This window comes from Myxine glutinosa, chromosome 14, assembly GCF_964187855.1.
Source record: "Myxine glutinosa chromosome 14, kmMyxGlut1.1, whole genome shotgun sequence".
Lineage (NCBI taxonomy): Eukaryota > Metazoa > Chordata > Myxini > Myxiniformes > Myxinidae > Myxine > Myxine glutinosa.
The window spans coordinates 42,322,006-42,340,062 of NC_136274.1; the positions used below are offsets into that span (position 1 = coordinate 42,322,006).

Genomic DNA, 18,057 nt, shown 5'->3' on the forward strand with positions numbered 1-18,057 from the left:
TTGTTCAGTGGTTTCCTGATGGTGGACACATGAACACTGGCATTAGCCAATAGAAGAGAGGCCTGCAGATCCTTAGACGTTACCCTGGGATTCTTTGTGACCTCCTGGATTATTGTACGCTTTGCTCTTGGAATGATTTTCGTTGGACGACTGCTCCTGGAAAGAGTAACATTGATGTTTCCTTTTCTCCATTTGTTCACTATCTTCCTGACAGTGGATTGGTGGAGCCCAACAGCTTTCGAAATGGCTTTGTAACCCTTTCCAGACCAACGAGCAGACAACCCTTTTTCTGAGGTCCTCAGAAATCTCTTTTGATCGGGGTATGACATGCTTCCACAAACCCGTGTGGTTAAGACCAGACTCTGGTTGTAACGAACAAAGTTTATGTTTTTCATATTGGGCAAGGCCACCCAAACTCACCCCTGATAGTCATCCTATTGATTGAAACACCTGACTGTAATTACCCCTTAATTGAGCTGATTCACCTTTTTTACCAGGTTCACATACTTTTTCCAACAAAGGAATTTAATGTTGGATCATTTTGCTCAATAAATAAATGAAAAAGGAGATTGTTTGTGTGCTATTTGTTTAATCAGGCTCTCTTTATCTATTATTAGGACTTCACAGTTGAATAGTACAATCCAGAAATCCAAAATCCAAATCCAAAAATATATTCAAAAGGGTTCACAAACTTTTTCTCACCACTGCATAATGTTGATCACCTTTGTTAGATTTTTTTTTGTTGTCTTTTTAAAAAGTCGGTGCCTCTCATTCGTTTTCATTGCTTCTCATAATCAGCACACACAGGAGCAGAAGACTAATTAAAAGATATAACATTTTAGACTCAGAGATAGCACCAAAGAAAAGAAAAAGTCGGTTTTGCTAACTTGTATTGTATCTTCTGCAACACCAAATTTTAGATGTGTCCATAAAACCATAAAGAGTTTTTATCTGAAAGAAAACCTGAAAGTAACCTGAAAGTTTCATCCACAGCTCAATGGAATACTGCTCTCCCCTCTGGTCTGGTGCTCCTGCCTCACACCTAGCTCGTCTTCACGCTGTTGAAACCAAAGCATTCAGAATCATTGGAATCTCCCGCGATGAAGCTAACTCCAAGGGCCTTTCACTCACTCACCGCAGGCAGGTTGGTGGTCTTTCCGTCTTCTACCGACTCCTCTCTGGCCTTGCCCCCCCCAGCTCTCTCTGGGCTCTGTCCCCCAAATATTCCTACAGGTCGCACAAGATCTGCCTGCAACCCTCTTATGGCTAAACTGCCAAAATCAAGACTCTCTGCTCACCTTCACTCCTTCATTCCTTCATTCCTCTTTTCTCCCGCCTCTGGAACAAACTCCCTCACTCTCTTCATTCCCACTCCACCCTCCAGGTCTTTAAAACAGCTGTTCACCACCATCTCTTATCTTCCCCCATCCAAAACCTTGATCTTTTCTACCCCCGCTAATTTCACCCCAAATCCACTTTTTTGAAATACCAACTTCTGTCCTGGAAGTCCTTGGTGTCCTTGTGTTTTATACTTCTCCCACCCCCCCCCCCCCCTTCCCACGCCTCCTCCCCCCCAAGCCCTCTCCCTCCCACACATCTCCCTGCCCTCAAATGTTATGTTTGTGTGCTTCCCCTTCTCTCCCCATCTTGTCTTCCGCTCCCTCTTTTTATATATCTTGTTTGTCTGGTTGATTTGTTTGTGAAATAAATGTTAGCTCTTTCACGAGCCTCGATTTAGTATTCAAAAAAAGTAACATATTACCGAGAAATCAGTATGCAATCCCATGTGTAATACCAATTTTAAAATAGAGTTCAAAATACACTCCAAATTGGTACTTATTGAATCCAATATTGATACGGAGAACATCATGAAGGTTTTTGTGAAATTTTTAAAGATGGTCAATGAATTTTACTTGAAAATGATTGTTTCATACACCTGTGGGTATGTACTACACATGAAGGTGATTATTTAAACAATTACATTTTAAAGGCCATGTCCATGACCATAGGAATTGCCAATATATTAAAAATACACATACACAAATAGAGATATATGCACAGGTAGAACTAGAACGTCACTCGGTCGAGCGCACACCTCCGCCAGGCTGAACAGTTTATGTTTTGTACCCACTGATAGGCCGGATCGGGATTCGGATCTGAACCAAAATCAAATCAGCTTGTTCTTGTCAACAAACCAACTCGTCCACAACTTTGTTGAATATCATGTTCTATATCGCTCTATCTCTCAATGGTGAAGAATCACTTTAAAAATTAAATAAATCTCCTATCCGAATCCATATTCAGATCTTCACCAAAATCAAATCGATTCGTCCTTGTAACACACCCAACCGGTCCACAACTTTGAGATATCGTGCTGTATGTTGGTTTTGGCCCTACCTCCCAATGGCGAATAATCGCTTTAAAATTCAACTCACCGGATCTGGATCTTCACCAAAATCGAATCATTTTGTCGTCACATACACTACACCTCTTCACCAAATTTCGTCTGAATCCATCCACAACTTTTGGAGATATCTTGTTCACAGACAGACAGACAAACAGACAGAGGTGAAAAATAACCTCCATCCACCTTTGGTGGCAGAGGTAATAAATGATGGATACAGAGATAGAGAATGGATAAATGAATGAATGATTAGAACAGCAGTACAAGCTTTCCCTCTGGCCATACCAACGACTCCACCTCACTCCCTCCATTTCTCTCACGCAACATTTTGACATGGTAATAAATAATCTTGAGTACTATTACGACACATGGAATTTTGAAACTGACAGCTTTTCTCCCCCTACAAAGTGATGCAAGGTTCACAGAGAAGCTTCCATTGTAATTACAAAGACAGTAGAGAATGGACAAATGAGCAGTATACATGGGACTTGTTACTTGGGATCCAAGCATGAAAAGCGCACCTGGACATCCGTCTCACCCAACCCCCCCACAATGTGTAAGATTTACCTCATGGAAAATATTTGAAGTCTCAAATAACCCGGTGAGAAATGGTCACTCACTCAACACCAGAAAGTCTTCAAATGTACTTCGGTCTGAGGTCATTTTCACTGTGAGGCACGAAAAAGAACCGTGAACAAAAAGGCGAGTGATCCTTCCCTCTGGCACACATCCCAGTCCAAGCGTTTTGGAAACACAGAAGAATAAGCGAATTGATATTCAAGTACCCCCTGATGGAAATGCAACACTTTGACCTCACTGCATACTTGTGTGGTGTCCGAGTACCGATCTGAGGGGAGTCGGGGGGAGTCATGGGAGACGTAACAATGGAAAAAGCCAACCTTTGATAAAATGCAGAGATATTAAACTCACAATTTGAAAATTTAACAAAATTAAAGAAATTTTTTAAAAGAGGGAATTTAAAAATGTAAAATTAAACAACAAAGTGTTTAGCTCGCTGTTGGTGTCGTACTCGTTCATACAAAAGAACAAGTTCCATTCCAGTCCTACATTTAGTGTGCACGTATCATGTAGCCGTACACAATCCTTTTCAGGAGTAGTACGATTATGTTGGGATCACAAGGCCTCTGTGTATTAACATCCACAATGTGTGGACTTGGCCAATGGACTGAGAGCCAGAACACATGAAATGAACATTGTGATCAGACATCCGTTGGCAAATAACGTTATTTGGTATCCTGTCCACAGAGCACAGCCACACACCTGCTCGACACATTGCCTTGGACCCACAAAACTCAGCCATATGGACATCACATTGTTCGACCACGACACCGTACACATGGGTGCCAGCCAGATGTGCACCCATATGTTCACAGCAAATAGAGAGCATGTTACCTGCTTTTGATCGAAGCACCTTAAAAGGTGCAACTGAGTGGGAATAAAACAAAAAACATAAGCAAATCGATTTTCAGGATCACCAACAAATTGCAAAGCACTATTTCAGGCCTTTTGGTTCTGCGCCATCTCATGAAACCTTAGGACCCAGGAATCCGCCCGCACGCACAACGTCAATTGGACACCAGTCGCATACGCATGATTAAATCAAAGTTTATTGATGAGAACAGGAAAGACAAAAGATTACGGAAACTGCACAGAGAAGAAAGCTTCTGAAGTGACACTTCCCAAAACTGCAATGTTACACGCAGGCAATTTTGGCCCGCGAAGCGCAAGTGTTGTAAGAAATGTTGGCCGAGACAGACCATGGAGAGGTTTGACTGTCGAAGAGGTGGAATGCTCTGAATGACTGCAATCATCGTGAAGACAGATTATATTACTAGCAGTTATAAAGTTTGTGCCCACTTCATTCAAAACTGATCTTGCAATCGTTACTCCGCAATACATCGCATGACCAGCTCGTCCACATTTTTCAGTGTTTCAACAAGTCTCGGCTAAACCACAAGCAGCTAATGACCGAATCACACAACGAGCGACTAGCAAAGTAAGGCAGCAGTGACCAGTTTCTAAACAGCAGAAATAATCCTCAAAACAGCAATATTGGCAGTTGTGATGACAAATTTCAACTAGATGGTATTCATGGAATACTTACCCTGCGCAGTCAACTTAGTGCGAGCCAACTCTTCTGTTCTTGAATGGTTTTTTTTTTCTTTGATCCAATATGGCTGCCAGACACCGTAAATGATGAGATCACTAGTTTATATTCCTTAATATAATTGTGGTGTAGATCATGCTCAAGAAATTTCAAACTGATCAGACTAAGCGTTGTCCCTGTCGAATTATGACGTCATAATTAAGGCACTAATGACCATCGTTAACAACACTTATTCCCCATGTGGAGTTCTTTACAATGAGCCACGTTTCAATTTTATCCATGGAGCGGTTTTGGAGATATAGAGGTGCAACGTTTTTTGGTTTTTCCAAGATGGCACCTGTATCACGTGACCTATGACGACATAATTAGCTTTAAAATATTATACAGGAGGAGGCACTCCAATGGTGAAAATGCCGTGTCCATCAGACCAACAATTGCAGAGAAGAAAAAATTAATACTCATCAGATAAAGCGTTGTATTTGTTGAATTATGATGTCATAATGAAGGCACTGATGACACCAGCATTAACATATCTTATTCCCCATGGGGAGTACTTGATAAGGAGCCAGGTTTCAATTTTTTTCCATTGGGCGTATTCAGAAATAGAGAGGTGTAACTTTTTATGGCTACACCCCCAAAGGTGGCCGGAGGAATTATGTTTTCGGGTTGTCCATCTGTCCGTTCGTACGGGCTAAACCTTATTTTTTTTTCAGCAACCACATGTCCGATAGAGACGAAACTTTCAGGGTAGGAGTGACCCATGCAGAATGATTTTATGATAATTATGACGTCATAGGTCGCGTGGTATGGCAGCTGTCTTGGATTAAACGCAAATAATAATAAAATTATTTCTCGGAAACCGCTGAATGGAAAAATTAGAAACTTGGCACTTTGGCAAGTACAAAATGGGGGAACAAAAGCATGGTAATGATGACATCATAGGTGAAGTGGGAAAGAACCACCTTTAGAGGCCATTTTCCCTGCATAGCAGGGGTTGGCCTTTTTCGGGCACCGTGGTCCCCTTTTTGAAGCAATGTTTTTTTTTTATGACCGGATGCCCTTCCTGCTGCCAACCCTGTTAGTCGCCTTTCGTGACACACAAGGAATTAAAAGTGAACTGGTACTCAATTTGCCGACATTGGAAGGATGACAGGCTGAGTCAACCCCCCTGGCGTTATTTCAGCGATCGACCAGGATTCGAACCAAGGATCCAAGGATCCCAAGCTGGATCTTAGGATGTGAAAGGGTATTCCAGCCAATAATGTTTTAATCAAATTCCTCATCCTAAAAATCTGAAATTGCATGCACATGATCTATGATCCATTTGTATTGAAATATAAAAATTATGACTTCATAGGTCACATGGTTTGGCAGCCATATTGGATTTAACCTAAAACCTTTAAAAAAACATCTTCTCCCAAACCACCAAATCGATCGACTTGAAACTTTACGTGTGTGGTGACTAGGCGTGGTGATTAAAAGATTATCACGAAAACATAATTGGTCAGATGGTGTGGCAGCCATATTGGATTGAAGGAAAATATAAAATAATTATATCTCTGAAAGTGCTTACCCTGTCGATGCGAAATTTTACAAATATCATTTAACATATGTTGCATATAATTTGAAAATTATGATGTCGTAGGTCACGTGGTTTGGCAGCCATATTGGATAGAAACACAAACCTTATTCGATCAACACGAAACTTCACAAACGTGGTCCCCTACCTATACATATGCAGAGTGTACATTTTTTAAGGTCATATTTCATGTGTGTATGGCAGCCATATTAGCTTGAAAGCCAATATTTTTAAAAAATCCCTTCTCTGAAACTGCTTCACCGATCGATGTGAAACCTGTCATGGCTGGTGAAAATGTGATGCTTGAAAACAGCTGAAGGGATTTAAATCAAACTTGTTTATTTTTAGGACAGTGAACGATGGCATCTACCTGTTGTGAGACTATACTGAGGCATATTGGTGACACAGTAGCATTGTTCTAGTTTCCAACATGTCATCTGTACCACATGACCTATGACGTCATAATTTAAAAATTCTACAAGCAGAGGCATTCCTATGGTAAAATGTTGTGTCAATCGGACCAACGGTTGCCAAGAAAATTAATTTTAAAAATACAGACACGCACTCCACACATACGTAACCGATCGCCTAACCCTGCTTTTCGCTTCACGAGCACAATCTCCGATTTAGTGAAGGATTTCCCTCAAAGAACGTATGCCATCTGATGGGAAAGCCGAACAGATCTTTCCTTCGGTTTTAAGCATACAGATAATGACAAGAACCTGCCGCCACAACTGGTTTGTCTGTCTCATAGGAAGGGGTCAAGCAATTCCATGCCACGCTGTGGTTTTATTTTGACCTTGAGGTTTGGCGCAAACCCCCAACTGTCGTGGACTTGCTCATGCTGGGGTTACAATTCCAATTAACGAACCGCACACCAGGCGAACACAGATAGTGAAAGCCAAAACAGGTTCAACAAGAATGACACTCAGTATAACCTCTGCCAGCCTCAACAGTTTACGTTTACACACTGATAGGACCAGTCTAGATCCGGACCTTCACCAAAATCTCATTTGCTTGTTCTCGTCACCTAACCAACTCGTCCACCTAGTTGTCATAACCCCCCCACAACTATTTGAGATATTGTGATATATATATATATATAATTTTTGGAACCATCTCTCATAGGTGAATAATCACAAAAATCTCATGTCCAGATCTTCACCAAAATCTAACCTATTTTGGCCTTGTCACACAAATAACCTGTCAAACATATTTCGGCTGAATCAGTCCATAACTTTTTGAGATATCATGCTCACAGATAGACATGGGTGAAAACATAACCTCCACCCACTTTGGGTTGTATACTGAGCCCCGTGGCCTCATTGCATGTGCACGCTTTTCATTGTCAGTCTGTCTCTGGGCTGGCTCCGCAGGACGTCTCTCTTCGGTGCTCAACCAAGCTCTCCTGCCATGCTGGACCCCAAATTGATCCGTTCCGAACTGTCTCCAGAGCTGCACCATATCAAAATGTCCCCCGAACTATACCATACCAAACTGCAGCGAGCACTGGGTGCCATGTAATTTTATACCAAGCGCTCTGCCCCACCAAACTTTCCACGAGAACATGAAGGTTGTTGAGGACCGACCATGAAAGTCCTTCAGTGGCCCAGCCAATGCCGAGACTTGAATCCCATTGAGAATCTGTGGAAAAACGTTAAGATTGTTGGTCACGATGCTCCCCATCCAACTTGACAGAGCTTGAGCAAATCTGCAAGGAGGAATGGGAGAAACTCCCCAAATCCAGATGTGCAAAGCTGAGAGACATACCCAAGAAGACTCGAAGATGTAATTCGCTGCCAAAGGCTCTTCGACGAAGTATTGACTCAGGGCGCTGAATACTTATGCAAATTAGATATCTCTGTATTTCAGTTTTTAATTAATTTGGAAAATTTTCAAAAAAAAAAACGAAATGACACGAGGGAGGGGGAGACACGATTATCATCTCTTGAACAGACACCTAGCATTTTCATACTGATGCTGTTTGCTTACGCTAAACATGCACTCATGGCACAACTAAGGTATATTACTCCCATTACCTCCCATCACATTCACACAACAATACCATTATCTCTTCCAAGCAAAGTAACACCAATTTTTGAAAAGCTGGTTCAAAACATGGTATTTTGAAACAAAACCCCATAAAGGTTTTAAACATAAATCACGGCTCAAAAGCTTTTCCCCAGGGTTACCAACATGTCCGACATGGCTCCAATTCCCTCAAAGGAGCAGCAGATGGCAACTTTGTGGCAACACACACTTCATATTTATTGAAAATATCCATCTTATCAAACAGTTTGTGCTTTCAGCCAAAATGCTTCCAAATGCAAAAGCCACAAAGGGCCCTTTAATTAGGCAATACCTTCGTCTTCAGGAAACTTTCCTCGTTATTCCCTGTTCAACTGCTCTCAGTAAAGGCACTTGTAGGACCCCAAGGGGTCAAAACGCTGTTCATCAGACAAGGAAGGGATTTGGCTGTCTGCCTAGCACAAAGTTGTGGTTAAGAAAGGACAGGCCCACTGTGACAAGACAGATAGATAGGAATACGATTCACATAACTGCTGCCCCCTCCACCCCGACCTCATTCCTTCCCATGACATTAGTCTGAGCAATTACATTTGTGCTTTCGTTCCTCTGGAATCGAGCATCCGTGCAGCCAAATTTACAATAAACCAAATCCACAAAGATATTCCAATCAGAAAGTACTTTTGCACTTAATAAACAATAAAATAGCCCAACAAAGAGGCCATTCCTTTATTTACCCCAATAAGGGCTAGATCAGAGATCATCAGATTCAAAGTAGATTTGGCAATATCAGGCCTCGATAGGGCAATATGGTGTACTGCCATGACCATCGGCTCTGTGGATCGCACGTTTATTGTAGTCACTTGTGAGAACGTTTTCGGGAGAATGTGCAAAGGAAGCAAAAATGGCTGCCCAAAGCAAACCACAATGACTGGACTTGGAACATGCAGAAAGGGAGACCTGGCATGGCGTGATGTTGGCCTGACCACAGGGAACTTGGTGAATTTCCACAAGAGTGAGAACAAGGAAAACAGCTGCGAAGTTAAGGATTATGCCAGCTTTCAGAAATAAAGGAAAGAAACAGAGGACATGGGCAAATGCCACCTGTGCCAGCAGACAAAATAAGCTGCGAGTGAAATGGACTAATCTTCTGAAATACAAATGGAAAGGATGCATTGAGACATTGAGACATCTTTGATACAAAGCAAACCCAGAGCGAAGTTGATGGCGCGCCATTGAAAATCCCAACGCTTCCCACCGAAAGCAAAGTTGAAAGGTGGCAAAAAGTTCCACCAGGAATGACCCAATATCAAATTTTGAGTTGAAAAAGTTCCATTTTCACCCATGTGACCAAGTCCCAACCCCCTAGGGTATGAACTGGAAGTAAAATCCAAAAAAATCGTTACATATTTCCTGCGGGCCCAATGTTGAATGCATACACAAGGCTTCATTAAAGAATGTTTTAAAACATGCCCGTAATTACAGTTTTGGTATTTAACCTTTTGACCCTAGGGGGGGGGGGGGCAAAATGATACTGCTCTTGCACCTTTGTGTTATGTGGTGACCACATCTATCAAATTTGGTGAATTTGTACACACAACCAGCTAGGAGATTGCGTGATGGATGGACAGATTAAATGGAACCCCCCAACGCCCAATTTTGTAATTTCCCCCGTCCCCAAATTTTGTAATTCTTCTTCCTCTTCTTCTTTTCAGACAGCCCAACTCAAAATTGGTTTAACCTTAGGACTTCGAGTAAGCACTAATCTGCTGCATTTTATAATGAGAAAAACTATTGAAATTTTTCACAACTTTAAAGGATTCCACGAAAAGCAGGTATAACTGCATAATTACCGAGAGATAGGAAGGGAAATGAGGGGAGGGCAGGACCACGTCTGTCAATCAGTCTGTTGGGGCGGGGTCACGGCGACAATTACCTGAGGGCCAATCACAGTTAAATTGGTGTTTTTAACGGCATAATATTACATATAGTTTGAGTGTAGCGAGAACAGAAAACCACCGTTAAAGACAGCTGTCGATAACGGTGTAATATTACGTACAGTCAGACAACCCTTGTTGCCAGACATACAATAACTATAATCGTATAAATACAGTACGATAATTATTGCAGGAGTGACCGCACGTACATAGTGCAAGAACACTAGCTGTGTGTATGTACGCATGTGTGTATGTATGTATGTGCACCATGTAATATTTGACTGGTCAAAGTCATACACGGAATCAATCAACATGCACTATCATTGCTAAAGGATGTTGGGATGGACAGGAAAACAACCGTTATTCAAACAAAGATGTCGGGATGGTTTCACATGATAATTTATTGTGACCATCCCTCGCTTGTTTACCGAATCTCTGGCATACCTTCCCAACATCCTTCCGATATTTTAAAATGTTTTTTTATTACTTGTAAAAATAAAAATGAACAAGACATAAAACAAAATCTTCACACACCTATCAACCAATAAATAATTAAATTACACAAGGATTATCTCATTAACAATACCTATCATGACGTCACAGAAAAAAGGACCACTGGGTTCTTTTAAAGCCACCCTTCCAAGACCACACAAGATCGAGACCGACGAGTCAGCCAGACAAAACACGCACATGAAACCTGAACAAACAGGCATCCATAAGCATAGAAAAATCAAAGTTTTTCTTTGGAATTCTCCATTTAAAAAAACAAAACAGAATGACTCGTTAAACGACATTCTATCCGGGAATGCGCTCACGATTCACGGTTGTATCAATGAGTGCTTTTCAGGTGAGAGCAAAGGACAGTAAATCAAGGTAGCACATTGTATCATTATCTTCCCTTGCACGTTGAATAGACCACTTGACGGCAAAGTAGAAAATAAAAAGAGGTTTTCAAATCCATTTACACCGTCCCTTCAATCGCTGTAAGACAATGTTCCTTCCTATGGATAAGTGACAGTAAATAAATACAAGTAAAGATACATTCAAAGTACACTGCCCCCATGCCAAATAATTGCCGGGGCGCCTCCGGCAGCTTATATAGAGAGAGTGCATTGGGAGGGAGAGGTGTGCAATAATTGATTGATTAATTAATTGCATAATTAAAATCAATAAAAGATTATCATAAAATATTTTCATAATCAATTGGCTAATAGCATAACTAAACCACTAGTGCTTCATCCGAAGATGTATCTTTTGGATTTTTAATTAAATGTCATTAATAAAAAATTAAATAATTACTTGATTAATCAATAAATGATTAATCAATAAATCAAAAAATATCCTTTATAGCCACATCACCTGGCCACTGTCATGTCCAAATATTAGCTACCTAGCTCAAAAGGTGCCTGGGATATTGCCCAGATGAGAAATAAAATAAAATAAATAAATAATAATGAAAATAAATAAATAAAAATCATTAAAAAATGAACTAACTAATCAATTCGCTAATAGAACACATAAACCACCACCATTTCATCAGAATCTGTAACTTTAAAAAATAAATAATTTTTTGTCATTAATCGAATAATTAAATAATTAATCAATTAATTGATTAATCAATAAATCAAAAATAGCCTTTGCAGCCAAATCACTTGGTCATTGGCATGTCCAAATATCATCTTCCAAACTCAAAAGGTGCCTGAGATAATGGCCAGAAGAGAAAGGAAATGTATAGTTACTTAATTAATCGCTAATAATTAAATAACTCATCAATTAATTGATTCATCAAAAAACAAAAAATAGCGTTTTTGACAAAGGACTTGCTCACTACTGTGCCGAAATTTCAGCTTCCTAGCTCAAAGGATGGCTGAGATATCGCCCGGACAAACAAACAAACAAACAAGAAAACAAGAAAACAAACAAGAAAACAAACAGACAACCAGAGTGAAAACTGAGTACTCCCTTTCAGCGTGCGTCACTGCCGAGCCCCCTTCGGTGCCCGGCAATGACGATTTGCAATGCCTGGAGAGGGCATAGGAAAGGTGCAGTGTACAACAACCAGAGTGAAAACTGAGTACTCCCTTTCAGCGTGCGTCACTGCCGAGCCCCCTTCAGCGCCCGGCAAGGACTTTTGCAATGCCTGGAGATGGCATAGGAAAGGAGCGGTGTACAAAAGATGTGCAAACAAATAAAATCAGGTTGGAAGATTACATCTTGGGACTTGGCAGTGAAAGCGTTATTCACACACTTTAATCGTGGCTCAAAACTCGATTCAGACTACGATAATGAAGCTTAGCACACAATATGCAGGGGGGGGGGGGGGGGTAGCTTTGGTTTAGGTTTGATGATGCAAAACTTTTTAACCACCATTGCCCATCAAATGGAAAGGTTTCACATCAGATGTCATACTGTGAAAATTCCACTTCAGGTGCCAACTGAGACTGTCGGAGTAAAATGTTTTGTGGAATGGGAAACACGAAAAGCGAAGTGAGACGCACCTGTCGGTCACGGCCTGCATGAACTCGTCGAGCAGGCTATCGTAATCTTCGCCGCGGATGCGCCGGTGCCGCAGCCCGATGTAGAGCGGGTCTTCCAATAGGGCCTATGGAAAAATTTAAAAAGGGACAAACAAACTTTTGAATCAATGCAATCACAACCAGGCCTAAAACAAGAGGCTATAAATTAATCCACCACAAAAATAAAACAAAACAAACAATACAAGGTTGACAAAACCACATACACTTTTTGGGAATCGTTTTCGTTTTGTTTTTAACCCTTCATCAGTCTTCAAAACTTTCGGATGCTGAAAATGACTCATTTATCCACTCCCGTTGCATGAACCACCCCTTGCAGCTGTCAACAATACAAAAGGACCAAATAGCCACCAGTGAGCACCAGGGATAAGAAAAAAAAAACCCTCGAAAGATCAAAATATATCCTTCAGCCATGGAATATTCCAGAAACAAACTTTGGCAATGCCTGGAACCAGAATTGTGAGAATGGACTGTCCAGAGGTAGGTCAAATCATTTCTGCATGTTGCTCTGGGGAGGAAGCAGAGAAGCTGGCAAGACCACACACCGCAACGTCACACAGCTGCTTTGTGCAGTGGATATTTCACAGATTTGAAAAAAGAAATCCGCATTGATACAAGGCTCCGAGTGGAGCTCGCACATAGATTGCATTAATGGACAGCAGCGTACTTTAACGTGAATTATGACAGTACACAATGAACAGATACATGTTGTGTATGGGGGTATAAACCTGGGTTCAGAGGATAGTGAGCTGTCGGGTCACACTTGAGAACACCAAACCACTTCAAATCCCATCCACGACAAGTATTTGTCTATCGTCTACTAATTTGTGATAGCATCAGCAAAATAAAAAATAAAATAAAAACACAAATAGGAAAAGTCTGCTTTGGAAACAAGAGGGGCATTGCCGAGGCCAGTGACAACTGGGGCCTGGCCATGGACTTGTTTTCTGTGTAGGCGTCGCTGAGCCAAGCAAAATGATCAAAGGAAGCGAGCAGACGTCTCACGGGCAAGTTGCAAAGTAAGAGGCGGAGGTTCCAGCCAGAGGGAACAAAGGCATAAAGAATTTAAAGGCAGCTGGGGAAATGAAAAAAAAAAAATCACACGTTCACGCAAGTGGAATGGTGACTCTCCATACATTACTTGCATGAAATCCATCGGGAATCGACCCGTGCCTCTTCATCAAAACAGGCAGAGACGAAAAATATCTCACAACAAAGTTTGAGGATCGCACGGATGAAAGCGGAAAAACAAGTGAAAATGGAAACCCATGCAAAAGCAATTTAATTCATGAGTTATTGTGTGTTGAGCCAGTTATTGTGAGACTGAGCAGTCGTTAAGAAACAGACTTTACTAATTCCCCACTGGTAAGATTACTGTTGCATTGTCTGACCGTCCCCTTTACGTCCCAATATTTTACGTGTACAGAAATATCAGCTTGTGGAGTAGCTAGATGAGGGAAAGCAGCTTCAGAGACTGACAGAGGATCAAAGCGGAACAGGGACACAAAGACATTGCACATTAGTGAATCAATGGCAGAAAAGAAGGGGTGGGAGGTGGTAAGTGAGAGTACAAGGGAACAGCCGTGGGTATGGGACAAAGCACGAGGTGATGATGGGAAGCACGCTTAAAGGACTTGAGGGAATAGCAAGAGCATGAAACCACAAACCACAGAGTGGGTGCCACAGACACGACGATAGAGGGATGAAGGAACTGTGAAATTCCCCTTTACGTCCACATCCTTATCCTTTTAGACACTAAACGGTCTGAGTTTTGAACCGAGTGCTCAGTTTAGTTGAGAGGGAAACCAGGTGTAAAATCATCAGGAAAAGCAACAAGACAATGGAATTCTCATTTAAGGAGCCAGCAGTCACACTCTTCCTAACAATCTGCAGTAAAGATCGATCATGAGATTGTTCCCATAGCACCCCCAGCTGGTGCTTCAGCAACGACTCTTTTTTGCTCGATGCATGACGTATTCACCAGACCCAGTGGTGTAATGGTTAGGGTGTCCGCTCTGAGTCTGGGAGGTCGGCGAGACAAACTCAACCACGGCTGACTCATACCAAAGCCTAAAGATGGGACAGGCAGTTTACTCGCTCGACGATAGGGAATGGACAAACAACCATTGCGCAGGCTTGATGGGCCTCATCGACTTATATTGCATTGAAGTTGCTTGTCAAGAAACGCATGTTGTATTATCATCTCTTTCATGAGCCTAGACGTGTGGGTGTATTATCCCAAAAATTTTTTTAATGTAATCAAAGCTGTCAGAATTATTTTTTAACCGGATCCAAGGCTCAAGTGGAGCTGCAACACACAGGGACATACAGACAAATAGACAACCAAGGACTGTTAGAAGAAACTAACACAGCCACTGAGCTTGCTGGACGCGCTATCACTTCCTGGAGCACTTTGGGTAGGCCTACCAGCGACGTCACAACAATGGCGCTGCCTTTCGCACCGCACTCAGCGGGGCATTTCCCGAGGAGGAAATTCCTTCTCCCCACCAATGCCAACCAATGGGGGTTGTCCATGCTCTTATCCTTTTAAACGTTGAGCGACAAGCAAGGAAGCAGCACATGCCATTTTTAAGGTCTTTGGTAAGGCCCAGCTGTATTTTGAACCGCCGATCTTTCAGAAAGAAGTCGCTCCATCATTGTGTCTATTGACAACCGTTTCTTGTAAAAAAAAAAAAGGAAATGTCGTGACTCGTATTTAAACCCAAAAAGACTTTGCATGAGAAAAGCAGAAATTGGCAAAACAAACGTCATCACAACACATGCCGCGGTGGAATTTGCGTTATTAAATCAGCTGATCCATGCACCACCTCTTGCTTGTTCCACCACCGGTAGATTGCTCTTGTGGCGAAGGACTTACAAAAAAATTTTTTCTCGATTTCAAGACATTCACAACCCCAGGAAGTGGCAACACACATCCACATTTTCTGTCAATAAACATCGCTGGGTATCCATCATTTGCGATGCCCTCAAAGCTACCTCGAATCATCAACCTCAACTCGCCATTATTTATTCTTCCATATTTACACAAAAGCAGCCGCCACATGGATTTGCAGAACATTCCCCAATCTGCAGAAAATTCTTCACACCTGCCGGCACCTGCATAATGTAGATGATGAAATGTTTATATTCCAAGATTTCGGAGTTCAACGTGACAATTCGGAGACAAACGTACATCCTACACCAATCTGCAGCACAGCGCTGCGATGCTTCGCACCATTCAAAGTTTGCAGCTTCAGGGATAAACAAAAGGTAAAGTTAAGCTCGGCAGAGTTTGACGCATTCAGAACTTAACAAGATGCACCCACCAGTGCACTCTGAACGCGGTCTGAATTTTATTGCCAAATAAACCGTTTATCATTCAAAAAAATACAATTAATCATGTGATTTTTTTCCCATCATGCTTACCTTTCCATCCAGGACGGGGAGAAAAGTTTACACAAGTGTGGTTTCGAGCAAACTCTCCATCCATCAAATTCCCCGAGTGCAAGAATGGACAGAGTCGAGTTCTAAACTAGCTTTAAGACTCGAGCGCTTAAACTCTCGAAGGAAACGCGCACTGGATATCCTTATTTATTTATTTTAACTCTTCATGCACAAGAAAGTTTTCCACATATTCATCTTGAGCGACTTAAGAGCGAATTCACACATCACATCATTTCCTTTACTCGTAATTTCATTGAAAATTTAACTGGCTTGCATTTCGTAGGCCACAATAATTGACAAATGTGCTCGAGGAGCATGAATGGGGAGAGCGGGACGTTACAACATTCATGGGAAAAAAAAAATTAACGAAATGACTTCATCACCCAACCAGAAGTCGCTGAATGTGTGCAAACTGAGCTTCCACTGAGTCAGGTTGTTCGAAGGTGTACAAAATAAATTCAGGAAAGCAATGTTACAATTCTCATGCTCAACAAGAGCAGCTGAAGATAAAATGACTACGTATTACACTTTTCGCTCTGTTAGAATGGAAGAGATGGGGGGGGGGGGGTTGGGGGGGCTCTGCTCCACTTTGTGAAACCCTCATGTGAAGATAACAACCAAGAGAACTTCACAAATCAGAAATTGAATGCACGCGGCTTACGATACAAGAGGAGTCCGAAGAACATGACGGTACTTCTGAAAGCAGCAGATCGCGGATGGGTGACAAGACTATCAAATAACTTGTAAAGGCGACAGAGCGATAACCAGTGGACATGAGAACGAAAGACCTTTTTCTACAATTGCCTCAAAAATCAATACTAATAGGCTAGTGTTGAATTCTTCTTCTTCCTTTGTATGCAGCACAAGGCTACGGATAGCATCATCAGCTCTGCCTCATGTAAATTAGAGCTTCAATTTGTAATTTGCCCAGGGTACCGGCGACAACTCGTTTCGTCTTCGCGAAGGATACCGTGGGGTCTTTAACATCCACCAACTCATGCTGTCAGACAGGACACACCTGCTGCTGCGTCAACAATTACCTTGGAAACAGAAACCCGGTAATAATGGATCAGCATGCACGAGAAGCCAGTTATAACAGTTTCATGCGTTATTTAATGTACCCTTGCAAAACCAAAAATCAATGGTGTTTTACGACAGTACGTACATTCATACAACTGGCATACAAATAGCACATTCATCATAAGGACACCGGATCGTGTATGTCCAAAATTCCATTCGCAAATTGTTTTTTTGTTATATTAACAGAACTCAATAATACAACCCAAATTTAGTGTTTGATCATAAAATGGAGGTTACAAAGAACCTTTGAGAATGATGTTAAAAAGAAAACTAGAAAAGATAATTCAATATGAACGCGTCGATGGATATGCCTCCGCCCACGTTAGATGGAAACCCACTGTTACGTTTGATCTCAATTAAAGGTCACACGACAGAGAGAGAGAGAGAGAGATAAACATCAGATGCTTCTAACTCAAGTTATGGTGTGAAAAATGACCTCAGACGATTTTAACCCAAAATCAAATTGGTTCACCGTTGTATTACATTGTATAACTAGAACAGCACTCGGTAGAGCGCAAACCTCCGCCAGGCAGAACAGCTTATGTTTTCCCACTGATAGGCCGGATCTGGATTCCGACCTGAACAAACATCTAATTAATCAGCTTGTTCTTGTCACCTAACCAACTTTTCCACCAAGTCTAGCCATAACTCGTCCATAACTTTTTTTAACATCATGTTCCATATCACTTTTTGGCCCTATCTCCCAATGGTGAAGAATCACTTTAAAAATTCTACTAGCCGGATCTTCACCAAACTCTAATGATTTTGTCCTTGTCACATACACTACATCTCTGCCAAATTTCGTCCGAATCTGTCGACAACTTTTTGAGTTATCTTGTTCACAGACAAACAGACAGACAGGGGTGAAAACATAACCTCCATCCACCTTCGTTGGCGCAGGCAATAACTTGTGCCAAGTTTGGATG

General features: G+C 41.6%; 1 protein-coding gene across 2 annotated transcripts in view; it reads right to left on the bottom strand.

Annotated features, from left to right (window-relative positions):
* Nucleotides 1-18,057, bottom strand: part of LOC137439729 (NADP-dependent malic enzyme) — a 140,830-nt gene that overhangs the window by 70,704 nt on the left and 52,069 nt on the right. For both annotated transcript variants that reach the window (XM_068135769.2, XM_068135770.2), the window contains one exon: nucleotides 12,572-12,675. In XM_068135769.2, coding sequence (XP_067991870.2) covers nucleotides 12,572-12,675 — 104 coding nt within the window. The remainder of the gene's footprint in view (nucleotides 1-12,571; nucleotides 12,676-18,057) is intronic.